The sequence below is a fragment of the Nematostella vectensis genome, chromosome 7 (assembly GCF_932526225.1).
Source record: "Nematostella vectensis chromosome 7, jaNemVect1.1, whole genome shotgun sequence".
In the NCBI taxonomy this organism is placed as follows: Eukaryota; Metazoa; Cnidaria; class Anthozoa; order Actiniaria; family Edwardsiidae; genus Nematostella; species Nematostella vectensis.
Window position 1 is genome coordinate 3,820,012 of NC_064040.1, and position 18,908 is coordinate 3,838,919.

The following is an 18,908-nucleotide window of genomic DNA, read 5'->3' on the forward strand; positions in this document are numbered from 1 at the left end:
TTTTAAGAACAAGCTAAGAACATGCCGAGGCTCAGATAGCAGCCAGGGGCGTACGCCGGATTTTAACAAGTTGCAGTAATAGCATTCAGAAGCTGAATGAAAGCGTGACCCCTTATCCCGCATCCCCGCGAAGATTTCATAGCTCCCGCTTTTGGGTTTGAAATTGGCGTCAATGCGTCATACTTTTCAGACAATTACACGATCCTCTGTCATCCTCGATCTAAAATAGGACTTCAGTTGTCGCGTGGCACTGAACGGGACATAACAATATGTTTGGAAATCATCTTGAGACTATACCAGGATTAAGATAATTATAGTTTTTATCCTCATATATATAAAACTACCTACATAAAAATGAATGAGTAAACATTTGATTTTTTTTCTTTATGTAAATGAGATCGCCATTTTTTAAGGTTAAGGTTAAGCTGATTTTATTATATCATGAATTGCATAATCTTCTGGCATAATGTAACACCATAAAGGTTAAGGATCTATGCAAACGTAACCCTCTCTTCAAGATCTAAAAAAGTGTAACGTTTTTGAGATTATGCAGAAATGCAAAGTAAGAAAAGGGGTCGAGGGGATGACGAGACAAGCTCTTCATGCTATAATAAGTCGGCGTATTTCAAAGGAAATAAACAGAGACACCGACATGCAATCTTGCAGTTTATTCTGTGTACCACTTGATTTGTTTTTTATCATCTCACTTTGTTGCATAAACATTATGAGAAAAGTGAGAAAATCTTTGCATGAAACATTAAATGAATGAAATTGAGCCAGGTTTTGGCGTGTCTGCGATAATTGTATGCTCAGACAATGGTTCCGATAACATGATTGCCGAAGAGCGTTTTGACTGGCCGATTTTAATATTTTTCATTTTAATGAAATGCAAAGCGACAGTCTTTTAACAGACATCCTACATTTGCGCACCATTTCCTTGGGGGGCGCAATACAAACCGATATCTGATTGTAATTTCGTGGTAACTGAGTTACATTTTTTTGGAAAAAGAGAGATTCTAGTTGGACTTGACCGAAGAAAACCCGTGTTTAAAGGTAAGTAAAACTTATCCGCTTCTACAAGACACAATTGTTGTTCTTTGGGTTTTGATTAGATAGATTATGAAAAACCCACAGCCTCTATTTTGCTATGGTGCGCGGGATTATTACAAAATAGCAGTTGCTAAATTAATGGAATCGCTTATTCATAATCAAGTATAGGGCATGAATATACAGTAAGAGAACGGACAGACCTTTATACTGTATTCCGCCGGGCATGTTTATGATGTGGGCGTCTATGTCTCGTCGGCGACTACCAAACTGCATGGCCTTAATACTTGTGCTGTCACCGATAACACACGCAGCCTATCGCACAATGAATTGCAATTGAAGAACCTTATAAAAGGGCACAAGCACATTCTTTCAAGAAAATTTGTATTATGTTATATTAATTCTACAACTCGATCATTAAAAGAGTCATAAAATGACAATTTATGTCGAAATTCGTAATCGCTGAAGAAACAAATAAACCTGTAAGATAACGTTGAAACACTTGGGTTTCTTCTTATATATTCAAAGTTGTTTGAGAGTGTAGTGAATAAGAAGGTTTTATTGCGAAATCGAGAAAAAGCGTTTATCACGACGATTCGCCACGGACAGGTGTTCTAGTTTAGTGCAAATTAATATCTGGTCTTTTTGCTTCTATTTTCTTTTAACTTTTATTAAAAAATTAGTAATTCCAATACGAATAATGAGTTTTTGTAACAGTATACACATGAAAAAAGGCACTTGCCCTATTTAATTGAGGTTCATTGGTATTATTGATATTTGTCCGCAGATATTTCCCCAACGAGGAAATAGAAAGATAAGTGAGGCCGTTAACTAAAGAAAGCCTAGTAGTCGATCTATGGCTAACTAATTGTCAAGTTTATTACTAACAAACACAATTATCAGACGCCCTGACAGTGAGACTACATACTATAAATCCAGGACACATTTTTGCTTGCCGCTTTTTGTATTTGTATTTCACGCTAAGTTAGGTCAATTTAGGGAGTTGTATTTGTGTTGAATGGCGAATGAATAGATCAATGCTTAGAAGAGTATTCTTAATAAATAATAATGACAAGACTTGAGTATAAAATATTTAATAATTGCCCCGCAAAAAGCGAGTTTACACGAAGAGAGTTTCTCAATTTAGTGACTAGTAACTTCATGCTTTGTTTGGCATCCGGAGCCCTACGAAGCCTGTGATTGGACCGCCGGGAAAACACGGGCAGGTGTGTTGACAAGTTTTTGACACTGAGAACAATGGAAAGCCCGGTGAATGGTGCGTTAACCAATCAAAGAGCGATATGCCTTAGAGGCGGTGTCAATGGCCGTAAAGCTGAGAGGTGATGGAGGGACATCTGCCGACGGAGACTAAAATATCCCAGATCACTGTCTTTTTATCTCCTTCACGGTTTCCAAAACTTTAAAACCCATCATTGCGGAACTTGGATTTGTTTATTGCATATTTACGCTGAAAACAAGCAGTTGTGATGGTGCGATTTTGTAATATTAATCCTTCAGAAGGCTATTAGTTGGATTAGTGTTTTGAAGACAACAGAAACCAAAAGGAGATCGCTTGATGATTTACTTACTACTCAGTTTGTACTTTTAACAAGGGGGGATTTCTCCGCGTATTTACACGTCTGAGGTGAGACGCGCTCTTGTATTTATGTACACATTTGAATTGTCTCTCAGCGCGACATCAAGACGAATCACTGACAAAATTTCACGGCCGTTTGATCTCCTCTGTTTGGATGCCGAATATATTTTGATGGTGTAATGATAGTTGTTAATCTTGTACTAAACTTCTCGATGTGTATCCACTTTACAGGTTTGCTGATCACGCTATGTGAAAACATGACCGTGGTACTACAATCGACCGGCTTCCATGGCTTTGGAATGGATTCTGATCCCTGTTTAGAACTCGACGAGTCCTATTTTGCGGATAACTGGGAAACCACAGAGGACGAGCTAACATTTCTGTGTAGTAATCAATCCGATGAAGGTACGAATAACAGTGCTTTGCGAGCTTTTTGTCATAGTCTTATTATTGCGAATAGCTGGTGCCTTTTTATACAGGGTAAAGCAAGGAATTTTAACATTAAAATATTGATTAATGATATTCAAGATTATACGCTGCGTATTTGAAGCGGCGAGTTTCATTCAATAAGCATATCGATCAAAAGCCGTTCATTTACCCATTCACACATGTAGTTGTTATCCCTTATTTCTCGCATAATGTCGATGTGTTAAAGTGCCAATACCTCAAGAATAATAGGGGCAAATGATACAAGTGTTAAATTGCCCGCTCTTTGATCTTTTACCAATTCTCTATTGCAGAAGTATTCGGCTGTGCGAGAGGCACTAAGCGAGCCAGAGATGCTGAGGATGCGCCTATTCAAAAAAATCTCTTACATAATACGAGCATCGCAACTAATCTTCTTCTGAACACAACTACAAATCCTCAGGAACAAGGGAAATTTCTACTGCAATTGTCATTCGACAAATTGCGCCTAGTGGAAGACCCCGAATCGTGTTTGAGGCGATCTGTTCTGATAAATAACACTTTAAAACTCGTTCACAGTGAAATCTACGGAGTTAAAACACCGTTCGGGCTTTCTGGTGCTATGACATTAGATTCACAACGTATAGAAAACGGACCTCTTCCCCCGGCCAGAAAACGCTCCAGATTTACGACCGGGGAATTGTGCAGCCCTCCTCGGAGTAAAAACTATGAAAATAGTAGATTTTTACACCGAGAAAGGAAATGCGAAAGAGAATGTTGCACCCTTGTCAACATGTTGTCTCATGACGATATGGACGATGTGTTCCCGAATAATATCGACAAAGAAGCTTCAATACTCAGTGATTTAGATAGCGTGTTCCATAGCTTCGTTTGTGCCCTTGAAACATAGAATAGACTTTATCTATCCCGAAAGTTTATGACATTATGACACAGGTAATTTGATTGATATGAAATGTTTATGTATTCGGACAGCTCGTGTCTAGACATAACAAAATAATTTATACCACACATGAATAATTTTTACATCTAAGCCATTATTATTCAATGGACATTTGACCTGTAATTCTTTCGCATGATAAATCTATTTATATTCAAGCGCATTAAGTCAAATGGCCTTCATGTAACAAATGAACAAGGATTTGCGGAATAGCACCGGCCTTCTGAACTATCATCAAATGTCGTATTTATACTCAAAAGGCCAACAATGCTAATGTATAGATATTTTGTACAAACTAGAGATATACTTCTTAAAGATAGATCAAACTATGAGCCTATGACAAAAATAGTATTAAAATATTAGAAATATAGGCGTGGTTTTGTATGTTTCTTGTACCACTATTTTAATATTTTAACAGTTAAAAAAAATATTGCAAGCAGCGCAAAAACTGGCTGGCCTTTAAATGCTGACGCTTTGTACACCTAGTTGTGATTAAAGTAGGAAAGGGTCACCACCATATACTTTTTTCTTACAATCAGTCAGCCAAGTGAGGCTGCGCCAGCAATGCTTACATGCGGACCATTTCACTTTTTCCAGGGGCATATTTAAGGGGAAACCCCCCTTTCTTGTTGTTTCGCCCCCCCTTTTCTATATTCCTGGATCCTGAACTGTTTTTTTTCGTGGTGGGAGGGGGGATGTTTTTTCAGAGGCCACGCACACTGCCCCTTACCGATGCTGGCGCTCGTTGCGCACGCACATTTGTTTTCCTCTAAAATTGTTGACAAACTGCAGGGAAAGGGGGCGCAAATGGCCAAAACCGACGTCCTAACCGCGTACCGGAATGTGCCTCTCACCGCATGATCGTCACACTCACCTCGGTATCAAATGGTGCAACCAATTCTACGTAGACTTGGCTCTTCCATTCGGCCTGCGCTCTGCCGCACACATCTTTAGGACTACTGTTGGCCGCTCCTTCGCATTTCTCGCGTGCAAGGTCCCTAGATTCCGGCCAAATTAAGTCGTCTAGGCAGTGAACCACGTAATTTTCCTGGTAGTTGCTTTGCAACCATAGTATTTGAAGAAGAAATGACCCACTTTTTGGTCGCCCCCAGCCCCCCTGTGTACGCGCCTGGAATGGAAGAGCAAATCTACGTAGACTTGGTCCAACAATCTCATGGTCCGGAAGTGCGGGATTCAATTGTCTTGTCCAACAACTGCTAAATGAGCACGGGCTCAACCCAACAAACTGCCAAAGGGCCCCCAAAAGGGAAAACTGATAAGTAGCCAGAAATATTTTCCCCTGTTTTGATTTCATTGATTCAGTCGCGGCTTTCGAAAAGACTAGTCATCCCGGACGAGCTGTCCACGTGAGATGGGTTGTGTACCATCACAGATATCGCCACATGTAAGTATTTAACGAGACCATCACCAAACCGCAGTATTATCAGTACTTCTAGTAAACGCCAGGCAACTTGATAAAAACAGCATTGATGTGATATTATGCAAACAGCAATAGCTCTGCTAAATAATAATGTGTATAACTAGAAATAGCCTGAGCTATTGCTATACAGTTCATTTAGTTTATCAAGTCTTAATAATTTTGCCAATGCTTTATAAATTTGCTAAATTTTATATATAGTTACGAGCTATTGAATATTTAACTTAGTGACATTCAAGTCTGTACATTGAAAGACCATAATGTGTTGCCATAGTATCACAGGTCAGTAAAAATGTCCTTCTAATTAATCTTGACGTATTTCAAACGAAGTTGCACTATCCAGGTGTCAGAGCCAGCAGTGCTTCATGGGTATGAAATAAGCGTATATGAAAACAATTTCAGGCTTCAATAGCCTCAGCATTGTGATTTATATTCTTGTGAACATTTGCATGGCTTTTAAGATACCATAACTAAGCAATTTATATGCTACCCATAAAGCACTGCAGGTTATGACACATTGGTGTCATAACACTAATGGGTGCAACCTTATTTCTATTGACCACACCCATTTTGCTGTACCTTAGGGCTAAAATGTATTTTCTCGACAAGCATCATGTGACTTTTTTGGGGGGCCATCCCAAACCCCCCTTTCCCTAACGCCACACCTTATTTGTTTTGATCTGATTTCCTCAATAGAAGCTATTATCAACCAAGCTTGTGGAGCCGAACTGGGATAAGATTGAAACTGATCTTCATTCTGCTGTAAAGGGTATTGGTACTGATGAAGATGTTATAATTAAGACATTAGCATCCTTGAGAAACACAGAAAGGCAGGAGTTGACTGTAGTATACCAAAGAAAATATGGCAAGGTATGTCCATCACAAATACTTAGGGTTTTTTTACCTGTTTTTATTTTGGATATCTATAACAACATTTTAACCAAAAAAATATTTTCAGTATAGGCAAAGCATTCATCATACTCTTAGTATGTATGTCTTAAGGGCACTGCCATTCTGACATGGAAACCTGTTAATTTTTTAAGCAAGTCTCCTCAAGCAAAACAATTGTTAGCAACAAGGCAGAGAGCCAGTCTCTTTTCCTAAAGCCTATTTATAGATGTTTGAGAGGGGTGGATCTAGGGGTTGGCCCCGGCCTCCCTCTATTTTCAGATATTTGGCTTACAAATAACAAGAAATATAAGGAAATCAAAGGAAGAACAATGGAACTCCTGGGCCTGCCCCTGTTTGATAATGTTTCTCTGTTTCTGCAGGATCTGAGGTCTGTTCTTGAGTCAGAGCTGAGTTTTGGCCATCAGGACACAGTGCCATATATGACAGCATCTCACTGAACGATGCAATCAAAGACCAGGATCATGATTCACTTATAGAGATCATCTGTTCTAGAACACCAGAACAATTGAGAGAAATGACAAGAGCATATGAAAAAGGTGAAAAAAAAATACAGGGGGTAAGGGCTAAAAATGTGACACAAAAAAGAGGAAAAAACCCTTTATGAACATCAGACAATCTACCATACTATATGCATTTCTGTTATTGTATATCCTTGACAACCATAAAACAACTACATATTGGGAATATGAAAGAGGGTGATGCTGAGTATTTGTTTAATTTTTTTTCAGAGTATTCCACAAAACTCGATGAAGATATTAAGTCACTTGACAGTGATTTTCAGGAGATTCTTTGCAAGTTTTGCTTTTCAACAAAAGAATCTCTGAGATGCCCGGCAGATCGCCTGGCAGCACAGGAGTGTGCAAGTCAGTTATCTAGACATGAAGTGAAGCTGGTAAGAAGTCAGCTTAAAGCAACTTTTAAAGAATTGGAGGCATTAAGAGAGAATTCAATGGACGATTTTATTGAAGTGCAGTACAAGAATAAAAGCAATGTATTCCGGGAGTTGCTGAAGGCTTATGGTGAGTAAAACTTGATTATTTTTCATGAGCTATTACAGTTGAGGAAATAAGTTTGTTAGTCCAGAACTGTTTTTTGCTCAAGAGATGAACAAGTATTTGAAAAACTCCCAGCACAGTAAAGTATTGAGGATTTTGGTATATAGATCTTATTAGGGGAGAGGGTGCTTATAAGGGGACAGGGTGCTTATTAGGGGACAGGGTGCTTATAAGGGGACGGGGTGCTTATAAGGGGACGGGGTGCTTATTAGGGGACAGGGTGCTTATTAGGGGACAGGGTGCTTATTAGGCGACAGGGTGCTTATTAGGGGAGAGGGTGCTTGTTAGGGGAGAGGGTGCTTATTAGGGGACAGGGTGCTTATTAGGGGACGGGGTGCTTATTAGGGGACAGGGTGCTTATAAGGCGACAGGGTGCTTATTAGGGGATAGGGTGCTTATTAGGGGACAGGGTGCTTGTTAGGGGAGAGGGTGCTTACTAGGCGACAGGGTGCTTATTAGGGGACAGGGTGCTTGTTAGGGGACAGGGTGCTTATTAGGAGACAGGGTGCTTATTAGGGGACGGGGTGCTTATTAGGGGACAGGGTGCTTATTAGGGGATAGGGTGCTTATTAGGGGACAGGGTGCTTGTTAGGGGAGAGGGTGCTTATTAGGGGAGAGGGTGCTTATTAGGGGAGAGGGTGCTTATTAGGGGAAAGGGGTGCTTATTAGGGGACGGAGTGCTTATTAGGGGACAGGGTGCTTATTAGGGGACAGGGTGATTATTAGGGGAGAGGGTGCTTATTAGGGGACAGGGTGCTTATTAGGGGACAGGGTGCTTATAAGGGGAGAGGGTGCTTATAAGGGGAGAGGGTGCTTATAAGGGGAGAGGGTGCTTATAAGGGGAGAGGGTGCTTATAAGGGGAGAGGGTGTTTATTAGGGGATAGGGTGCTTATAAGGGGATAGGGTGCTTATTAGGGGATAGGGTGCTTATTAGGGGATAGGGTGCTTATTAGGGGACAGGGTGCTTATTAGGGGACAGGGTGCTTAATAGGGGACAGGGTGCTTAATAGGGGACAGGGTGCTTATTAGGGGACAGGGTGCTTATTAGGGGACAGGGTGCTTATTAGGGGACAGGGTGCTTATTAGGGGACAGGGTGCTTATTAGGGGACAGGGTGCTTGTTAGGGGACAGGGTGCTTGTTAGGGGACGGGGTGCTTGTTAGGGGACGGGGTGCTTGTTAGGGGACGGGGTGCTTATTAGGGGACGGGGTGCTTATTAGGGGACAGGGTGCTTATTAGGGGACAGGGTGCTTATTAGGGGAGGGGTTGCCTATTAGAGCAGGGGGTACCTATTAGGGAAGGATGTTCTTATTTACTGCATATTCATTATTTCAAAATGTCTGCATGTTCTTGGTCTATAGGTGGATTTATACTATATCTAGAAGGAGTACTTGGCAAGGTACAACCAGAGACTGTCTGAAGCAATCCATGAACACAGTGCTCCCTTTTACTCTAAGCCGCTAAGGACAATACTAGATATGTGGAACACACACAAGATCTGCGGTGAGAGAGTAGCTTCGTTGCCAACGAATAACATATTTATATAAAAACCAGAAACTATTCTAAAAAAGAGAGGTAAGCTATTAAATAAGACGTAGGCTATTACTGATGCTGTGTTTTGATTGCTTAAGCTTCAATAGCATAGTAGAAAAAAAATTTAAGAGTCTAGTTACTTAGGTATTTTAACTGCCTATTTATGTAGTTTTAGGTATAGCATCCTGAATCAATAAAATAGTGCCTAATTAATACTATATAATTATTTTGAGTCCCCTAAGGTAATTAAATTTTACCCACACAACTATCCCTTTTCCCTTCATTGGCATGACTCACTAGCCCAAAGGGTCAGGATTGATTAGAGATAAATAAATATTTTTATTGTATATATAACAAGACAAGTAAAAAATGATTTTATTTTCAACCAGCCAAGTTTTTCCACACAACATAAGTTTTTCCACACTTTTTATATTAAACCATATTACTCCAGTGAGTATATATACACCTATTTACATATATACAAGTTATAATAAAGGCGACGATTTAAACAAAAATTATTCAGTCGAATCTTGATTTAACGAAGTGCCAAGGGACTGGGGAAATCTGTTAAAAAATTGAGGGTTTGTTATATTGAGGTTCTGATCCATTCGTTTTACTGTTATTTTGTCCCAGATGAAATAAGGAAATTGTTCGTTATACCGAGGACTTCATTAAAGAGGACTTTGTAAAATCGAGGTTGTACATTACCTTGAGTTATGCAAGTGTTATTTTGTTTCCAGTGTATGTTACAGCTTAAATTGTTATTGTGCGGCCTACCAGATTCCAAAATTCCATTTTTCACTTCCATTCTTCATTTAGAAAGGGAGAAGTTAATCAAACCAGTTAAAGAAAGGAGATATGGATTCTGGGATGAGGTAGTGAAACAACGATATATCGGCCATAACTGCAACATGAGAGACTATTCAGACTAATCCTCCCTGCCTATTGTAACCCCCCCTACCCAACACTTAACGACAATCATTCACAAAAGAATGTTCCTTTTTCCCAATACAAATCCCTTTAAAAGTTTCAGCTTCAATAATCTACTCGTTTTATCTACAACCAGCAGTCATAAAGAAATTTCTTAGCGAAAGCCAACACACAATATTCATATCCTCTCTAACATTAATCTAACATAATCTACTCATTTTATCTACAACTGGCAGTCATAAAGGAATTCCTTTGCAAAAAGCCAACACACAATATTCATACCTTCTCTAACATTTAAGTAAATAAAACATGTTCAATAGTTTAGTTTAGAACACAGCTACCTGCATTGCAGAAGATATTGTACTAAAAAAACAAGGGAAAGTAGACAAGGCTGCCAAATAACTCCCTCTGCCTTTGATCGCATCCGTGCTTTAGAAAGAAAGAAAAAGAATAAATAACCATGATGATATGGAATATTAATCAAATGAGAAAGACATGCAAACAAACAAGCACACGTGACCAGGTACAGACCACAACACACATGACCAGGTACAGACCACAACACACATGACCAGGTGAAGACCACAACACACATGACCAGGTACAGACCACAACACACATGACCAGGTGAAGACCACAACACACATGACCAGGTACAGACCACAACACACATGACCAGGTACACAACCCAACACACATGACCAGGTACAGACCACAACACACATGACCAGGTACAGACCACAACACACATGACCAGGTACAGACCACAACACACATGACCAGGTACAGACCACAACACACATGACCAGGTACAGACCACAACACACATGACCAGGTACAGACCACAACACACATGACCAGGTACAGACCACAACACACATGACCAGGTGAAGACCACAACACACATGATCAGATCAGGTGAAGACCAGAACACACATGACCAGGTACAGACCACAACACACATGACCAGGTACAGACCACAACACACATGACCAGGTGAAGACCACAACACACATGACCAGGTGAGGACCACAACACACATGACCAGGTGAGGACCACAACACACATGACCAGGTGAGGACCACAACACACATGACCAGGTGAGGACCACAACACACATTACCAGGTACAGACGGCAACACACATGACCAGGTACAGACACACATGACCAGGTACACACCACACATGGCCAGGTACACACCACAACACACATGACCAGGTACACACCACAACACACATGACCAGGTACACACCACAACACACATGACCAGGTGAAGACCACAACACACATGACCAGGTACAGACCACAACACACATGACCAGGTACAGACCACAACACACATGACCAGGTGAAGACCACAACACACATGACCAGGTGAAGACCACAACACACATGACCAGGTGAAGACCACAACACACATGACCAGGTGAAGACCACAACACACATGACCAGGTGAAGACCACAACACACATGACCAGGTGAAGACCACAACACACATGACCAGGTACAGACCACAACACACATGACCAGGTACAGACCACAACACACATGACCAGGTACAGACCACAACACACATGACCAGGTACAGACCACAACACACATGACCAGGTGAAGACCACAACACACATGATCAGGAAGAGCACATCAGAAACAATAACCACTAATAAGCACTGAAATGAGTTTCACTTACATTCTTGGCAAGTCAACTCTGTGCAGTGCCATCCAGTATAATGACAAACACTGCAATCAAATTAATATAGACTTCTCAGATTTCAAATAAAGGGTAATACTAGCACTTAAGCAAGCATGATTGTCCTACTTCCTTACAACAGACCAGAGAAATTAGTTTTTGTGTTGCTTTCTTTTGTGCTTTGAATAAATTTGAATTAGTGAATGCTGTTAATCAAAAGCTATTAAGTGCAGTGCCATAGCAGGCCTTGAAATAGGGCATGATACAAAAATATTAAGAAAACAATGGGGGGGGGGGCACAGCCACACCCCTACTGGTCATTTCCTTATAATTTGTGAAAATATTGGGGGGGCACATTCCCCAGTGCCCCACCCCCTGCTACGGCATTGAAGTTACATACTGTAGAGTGACATACCACTGTTTGCAGCCATTTATAGAAACCATATCTTCCAGCTTGTACACTTTTCCCTTAAACTTGCACTTTTCTAAAACATACCATCATGATTATGGTGATTTCACAAACGAAGTGATTTCTCGATTTATTTTGCAGTCATACATAGGGTCAGGGTGGGTCATTCACATACAAGGGGTCAGGGGGGACAGTAACACACAAAGGGTCAGGGGGGCCAGTCACATACATGGGGTCAGGGGGGACAGTCACATACATGGGGTCAGGGGGGTCAGTCACATACATGGGGTCAGGGGGGACAGTCACATACAGGGGGTCGGGGGGTCAGTCACATACATGGGGTCAGGGGGGCCAGTCACATAGATGGGTCAGGGGGTCAGTCACATACATGGGGTCAGGGGGGTCAGTCACATACATGGGGTCAGGGGGGACAGTCACATACAGGGGGGACAGTAACATACATGGGTCGGGGGGTCAGTCACATACATGGGGTCAGGGGGGCCAGTCACATACATGGGTCAGGGGGTCAGTCACATACATGGGGTCAGGGGGGACAGTCACATACATGGGGTCAGGGGGGTCAGTCACATACATGGGGTCAGGGGGGACAGTCACATACATGGGGTCAGGGGGGACAGTCACATACAGGGGGTCACAGGGGTCAGTCACATACAGGGGGTCGGGAGGGTCAGACAAATACATGGGTCAGGGGGGACAGTCACATACATGGAGTCAGGGGGGACAGTCACATACATGGGGTCAGGGGGTCAGCCACATACAGGGGGTAAAAGGACGAAAGTCACATATATGAGGTCAGGGGGTCAGTCACATACCCGGGGTCGGGGGTCAGACAAATACATGGGGTCAGGGGGGTCAGTCACATACAGGGGGTCAGGGGGGTCAGTCACATACATGAGGTCAGGGGGGGTCAGTCACATAGAGGGGGTCAGGAGGGAAAGTCACATACAGGGGGTCAGTCACATAGAGGGGGTCAGTCACATACAGGGGGTCAGGGGGGACAGTCACATACAGGGGGTCAGGGGGGACAGTCACATACATGAGGTCAGGGGGGACAGTCACATACAATGGGTCAGGGGGGACAGTCACATACATGGGGCCAGGGGGGTCATTCACAAATAAGGTTGTCAGGGGGTGTCAGTCACAACTGGAAAGTTTTATGTGCAAACAAACTGTCCAGAATATACCTCTATATTTATATCTTTTGCTGCTTTTATTGCCCAGAGAATAAAGAAGCTGTAGACCCTAGGAGGGGCATAAGGCTGTACAGTATTTTCTTTTCTGAGATAAAAACCCCTAATTTGTGCACATTTTATCTCTAAAACTGCCCTCTAAGATAAGATTTTGTGTTAAAAAATATAAACCTTCCCATTGTCACTTAGGAAAAAACCGGCAACAAATGAAGACAAACATTGCTTGGGGTTGTAACTGTGGTTGCAATATGCCAAATACCTTGTGTGCAGTTTGTATTCCAGGAACACAAAACTTCTCCATTGTGGCAGGAGCTGAGGAAAAAACACCTAAAACTTCAAGCATAATTTACAAAAATATACTTATGCTTTGGGCAAAAAGGGTTTTTACCAGTTACGACAGGCAGTCTTTGGCATAGCTTCACCATCATTGTAATAGGCACCACCATAGTAACATCCTGAAAAAATATACCAAAATGCTAGCCTCTTTTACTGTCACTTAACAGATACACGACTGTACCAGCCACTCACCAAATACACATGACTCTACCAGTCACTCACCAGATACACATGACTCTACCAGTCACTCACCAGATACACATGACTCTACCAGTCACTCATTAGATACACACGACTGTACCAGTCACTCACCAAATATACATGACTCTACCAGTCACTCACCAGATACACATGACTCTACCAGTCACTCACTAGATACACACGACTGTACCAGTCACTCACCAAATACACATGACTCTACCAGTCACTCACTAGATACACATGACTCTACCAGTCACTTACCAGATACACACGACTCTACCAGTCACTCACCAGATACAAATGACTTGACAAATCACTCACCAGATACACACGACTCTACCAGTCACTCTCCAGATACACATGACTCTACCAGTCACTCACCAAATACATATGACTCTACCAGTCACTTACTAGATACACATGACTCTACCAGTCACTCACCAGATACACACGACTGTACCAGTCACTCACCAAATACACATGACTCTACCAGTCACTCACTAGATACACATAACTCTACCAGTCACTCACCAGATACAAATGACTTGACAAGTCACTCACCAGATACACATGATTCTACCAGTCACTATATTCACATGACTATACCAGTCACCCACTAGATACACACGACTGTACCAGTCACTCACCAAATACACATGACTCTACCAGTCACTCTCCAAATACACATGACTCTACCAGTCACTCACCAAATACACATGACTCTACCAGTCACTCACTAGATACACATGACTCTACCAGTCACTCACCAAATACACATGACTCTACCAGTCACTCACTAGATACACATGACTCTACCAGTCACTCACCAGATACACACGACTGTACCAGTCACTCACTAGATACACATGACTCTACCAGTCACTCACCAGATACACACGACTGTACCAGTCACTCACTAGATACACATGACTCTACCAGTCACTCACCAGATACACACGACTGTACCAGTCACTCACCAAATACACATGACTCTACCAGTCACTCACCAGATGCACATGACTCTACCAGTCACTCACCAAATACACATGACTGTACCAGTCACTCACCAAATACACATGACTCTACCAGTCACTCACTAGATACACATGACTCTACCAGTCACTCACCAGATACACATGACTCTACCAGTCACTCACCAGATGCACATGACTCTACCAGTCACTCACTAGATACACATGACTCTACCAGTCACTCCCCAGATACAAATGACTTGACAAGTCACTCACCAGATACACATGACTCTACCAGTCACTCACCAGATACACATGACTCTACCAGTCACTCACCAGATACACACGACTCTACCAGTCACTCCCCAGATACAAATGACTTGACAAGTCACTCACCAGATACACATGACTCTACCAGTCACTCACCAGATACACATGACTCTACCAGTCACTCACCAGATACACACGACTCTACCAGGCACTCACCAGATACACATGACTCAACAAGTCACTCACCAGATACACATGTCTTCAGCTTGCGGCAGTTGATGTGACCACCCTCTTGACATTTGCAGCATTTCTTCCCTTGCATGAAAACATCCCCTTGGCTGTACTGCACTCCCCTTTCAAAGTCAAAGCACACACCTGAGATATGAAACACATTGGGGAACCTTATTACGTGTTGCTATAGCCACTATTATTAACCATAAATTAACAAAGTTTGGTTAAAACATGCCCTACCATTTATACTATGAGATTCCACAGGCAACATACACTCCGCACGGCAAGGACTTCCCTGAGCGGATGGACAGCACCACATCTCACCATGATTCTGGCAATGATCATCTTGTGTGCATGACAAGTGGCAAGGGGACTCAGGCTGGCTGCTCACATCTGGACAGGACAACACTACCACAAAATAACTAGATGTATCATGATGCTTGTGTCATATGGCTGCTCACATCTGGACAGGACAACACTACCACAAAATAACTAGATGTATCATGATGCTTGTGTCATATGGCTGCTCACATCTGGACAGGACAACACTACCACAAAATAACTAGATGTATCATGATGCTTGTGTCATATGGCTATGAACAACAAAGTAAAGAATATTGGCAATATATCAGACAAAGTTATGTCATTAATGTTAAGTCAGCAAAAGATTTATTGTAGTGCATGTTGGTTCAAGGTCATGACCAGTACGGCAACTATATGTAGATGCATGCTTTGATAAGGCATACAGTATATAAATTTAATTGAATTTGTCACCAATATAGTCTGTCTTTGCAATGTCAAATGGAACTCCTATTTAAGGAGGATTGATAGATATTGGCTTCAAAACTATGCATTACAAAGCCATTTACAGTCACCATAGTAACACAGGAAGTCTGTTACAATACTCTGTTACAAATGTTTACTCAGAAAACTGACAGAGAAACACAACATTTTTCTTGTTTTCTTATTCTGTTCTATACCTAGGATGATCTAGGAGAGTAATGATTTTAATCAATCCGATACAAACTCTGAAATGTTTTTAGTCTGAAATTATCCTTTCTTTCTAAAAGTTAAAAAAAATTTACAAGTGGGGGGGACTTCAAGAAAAACAGACAAGGGTGCTCGACAGCAAAATAAATCTTAACCCTAAGGGATAGCACTAAGGGCGTGGTCAACAAAAATTCTTACCCCTTAGAGATGGCACATTGGGTGTGGTCAAATGAATTTTTAACTTTAAGAGATAGCTTAACAAAAAATGCCCGCTTTAATTGGCTGACGAATCCTGAAACCGGGAGTATCAACCGATCAGTTGACTTGTGGTTTATTGTAAAATACAGTTCGAGCGATTGGGCCACCATTTAACACCCTAAAAGATAGCAGAACCAGAAAAATCCTAAAACACCCCCTAAGAGATAGCAGTTGGTAAGAATTTTATACCCTAAAAGATAGGTCGAGCACCCCCATCTACCTTTATGGAGAGTTCCCCCCCCCCCCCCCGGGGTGTAAAAGCAGAAATATCTGTAAAAATAACCTCAGAAAGAAACTGCATGCTGCATGCATGCATGATGATCATGGGTCATAAACAAAGAACAGACACCTTTTTATCTTTTCCTCTGTGCACATTTGCTCACATGTGGTGCTGGTGGGAGTGCATGGTTGTAGTGTTCTGAGATGAATGGTGAGTAATACATGATGACAGTGCAATGCCCCTCGGGGCATACCACATACTAATCTCGCAGTTTGATGAATTAGAGCAAGCATGCAATAAGTAAACCATCTGGCTTAAAATTCATAAAGAAAAAATCATAACAGATCTGAAATCTGCAAATTTTCAAATCAAAAGGTAATGTTCTAAGGTCAATGGTTAAAATAAAGTGATCCAGAGCTTTTAAAAACGACGGTTAAAAGAACAGTTCATTGCCAAACAAACAGATGCAAATTTCATCATCATTAAAGCAATTATAAAAACAATCTGACAAAACAATATTCTCAGTGCTTTTACTTAAAAGTAAGTTGAACTTATGATGTCATTATCGTTATCCTCAGAGATTAAAAAACGGATTTTAAGTAAGTACTTGCTGGTGTAAAAATAGGTATTAAATACTTAAGTTACTTACTAGCTTCGAGTCTGAAATTATGAATCAAGAATTTGCTCCTTGTCTACTGGGCATAAAAAGTTACTCGGAATCAATTACACAATAAAAGTGTGTTGCAACACATTTATTCAATTTTTTTAGTGTAATGACTTTGTTTGTTAAGTCCGCAGGCGAAAAGAAATGGCCGATCAGATTTCCGAAACATCCACAGTTGACGTTGAATGTACCTATTCTTGAAAAACCACTGACTTTTTTCGATTTTGCTATAAGCGTCTTCATAAAAGTAGGGGTTTACAGCGAAGGGCATTTAGTGACTAGAACAAGAGGCATACTTGACACCTATCAGCTAATCCTTGCGAATATACTTGGAGGTGCAAACCCATCGAATTCTATAGCATATCAACAATATAACTTTTAATTGCTTGGTAAATTGGATTCTTCACCCTTAAGCTGTACCCTGCTAACACAACCTCGACAAGAAATGTCCAGGTTTAGACACATTCGGTACGAGGAAGACAAAGGCAAGAAAGAAATTTATATAATTGATTTGACCATGGTTGACAAATGACGAGTTATTTTTGATCGTTTGCACTCGACAGCCAAGAGGTTCCTGATATCAATCACTTAGGTTCCTTTGGGCGACACATAAAGCATCATCTGTGCCCATCACATACCTTGCTCTGCCTTGGTTCGGCGTGGTTTGATTGAGTTTTGTGCGTGAACCTCCCGTAAGTACAGAAGTAGATAAATCACCAGCAAAATATGGCAGCGACGCCATTCCAAAGATCGCATAGTGGGGCTAATTGCAGACCACGGGCCCGTGGGTTTGACAGATATTTGGCATAAGAGCTCAATTTTAGGTGCAAACCTGAAAGCATTGACGACAACGCAACGTATTTTTGCAAGCGAGTTTTTGGTTAACTTTCTCGTATAAACAATAGTACTCGAGTATCCGGCATGCTCTGCGATCTGGAAGTGGTGGGGGAGGGGTGGTGCATGAAAGTTTTTTATCTTGCGGTATATGTCCTCAACCTGCACTGCACTAACTATGAACGGTAATTTTACATGCGCCATTATCGAGAACACAGAAGTATATTCTGAAAAATTTGAGATAAATATTCAGAAGTTTGGAAAACTGCTAGATATGCATATCGACTTGCCTGGAGACAAAGGGAGTGGCACATCTCCAGGGGGGTCTTCAGAATTCGAAAAATACCCCTAAAAATACCTGCACGACCAAAAATTGCTACCCTAAAAATACCCCAGAAAATACCATTCCGAGGGGAGTTCAGTGATAAAATGTCCCCGCAACCGAGGGATGATTAGTTGAAGTCCCGACGCCGGCCTTTAGCCGGCCACTCCATTGCAACATTAGCCTCGCTAAATGCAATTATACTATTTAAAGATAAAAGATTCCCCGAGGTGCCATGCTATAACTTTGTAATACCATGATCACCGAGGAAATAAACTCGCAACTACGAAAAACATTAGGTTGGATGAGCGCACACGGTTCAATGGATCAGGGCATTGCATACGCATTGTTCTTTTTCTCTCTCCCATGTCAACCACATTTTCACGAACAATTCTCACATCAAACATCGTTTATTGACATAGTTG

At 41.5% G+C, this 18,908-nt stretch overlaps 2 protein-coding genes and 1 long non-coding RNA gene across 4 annotated transcripts; 2 read left to right on the forward strand and 1 right to left on the reverse strand.

The window, feature by feature from the left end:
- The first annotated feature begins 900 nt into the window (after window positions 1-900).
- Window positions 901-4,377, forward strand: LOC5514963. Of its 2 annotated transcripts, none has more exons than XM_032384529.2 (3): window positions 901-1,053; window positions 2,876-3,049; window positions 3,385-4,377. In XM_032384529.2, the coding sequence occupies exons 2-3, from the start codon at window positions 2,902-2,904 to the stop codon at window positions 3,957-3,959; spliced, it is 723 nt and encodes a 240-aa protein (XP_032240420.1). In that variant the 5' UTR covers window positions 901-1,053; window positions 2,876-2,901; the 3' UTR covers window positions 3,960-4,377. The 2 variants fall into 2 exon arrangements, with proteins under 2 accessions (XP_032240420.1, XP_032240419.1); XM_032384528.2 differs by lacking the exon at window positions 901-1,053 and adding an exon at window positions 2,213-2,692.
- A 780-nt stretch (window positions 4,378-5,157) lies between these two features.
- On the forward strand, window positions 5,158-10,313 carry LOC116619598. Its single transcript, XR_007312374.1, has 5 exons — window positions 5,158-5,412; window positions 6,142-6,315; window positions 6,717-6,893; window positions 7,086-7,376; window positions 8,774-10,313. It is a non-coding gene; the product is annotated as an uncharacterized LOC116619598 (long non-coding RNA).
- On the reverse strand, window positions 9,305-18,251 carry LOC116619608 (kielin/chordin-like protein). The gene is made up of 9 exons (XM_048730804.1): window positions 17,966-18,251; window positions 15,436-15,603; window positions 15,211-15,339; window positions 13,575-13,641; window positions 13,446-13,498; window positions 11,982-12,051; window positions 11,567-11,616; window positions 10,217-10,304; window positions 9,305-9,509 (listed from the first exon to the last, which is right to left on the reverse strand). The coding sequence occupies exons 1-9, from the start codon at window positions 18,081-18,083 to the stop codon at window positions 9,461-9,463; spliced, it is 792 nt and encodes a 263-aa protein (XP_048586761.1). The 5' UTR covers window positions 18,084-18,251; the 3' UTR covers window positions 9,305-9,460.
- Between the last annotated feature and the right edge of the window lie 657 nt (window positions 18,252-18,908).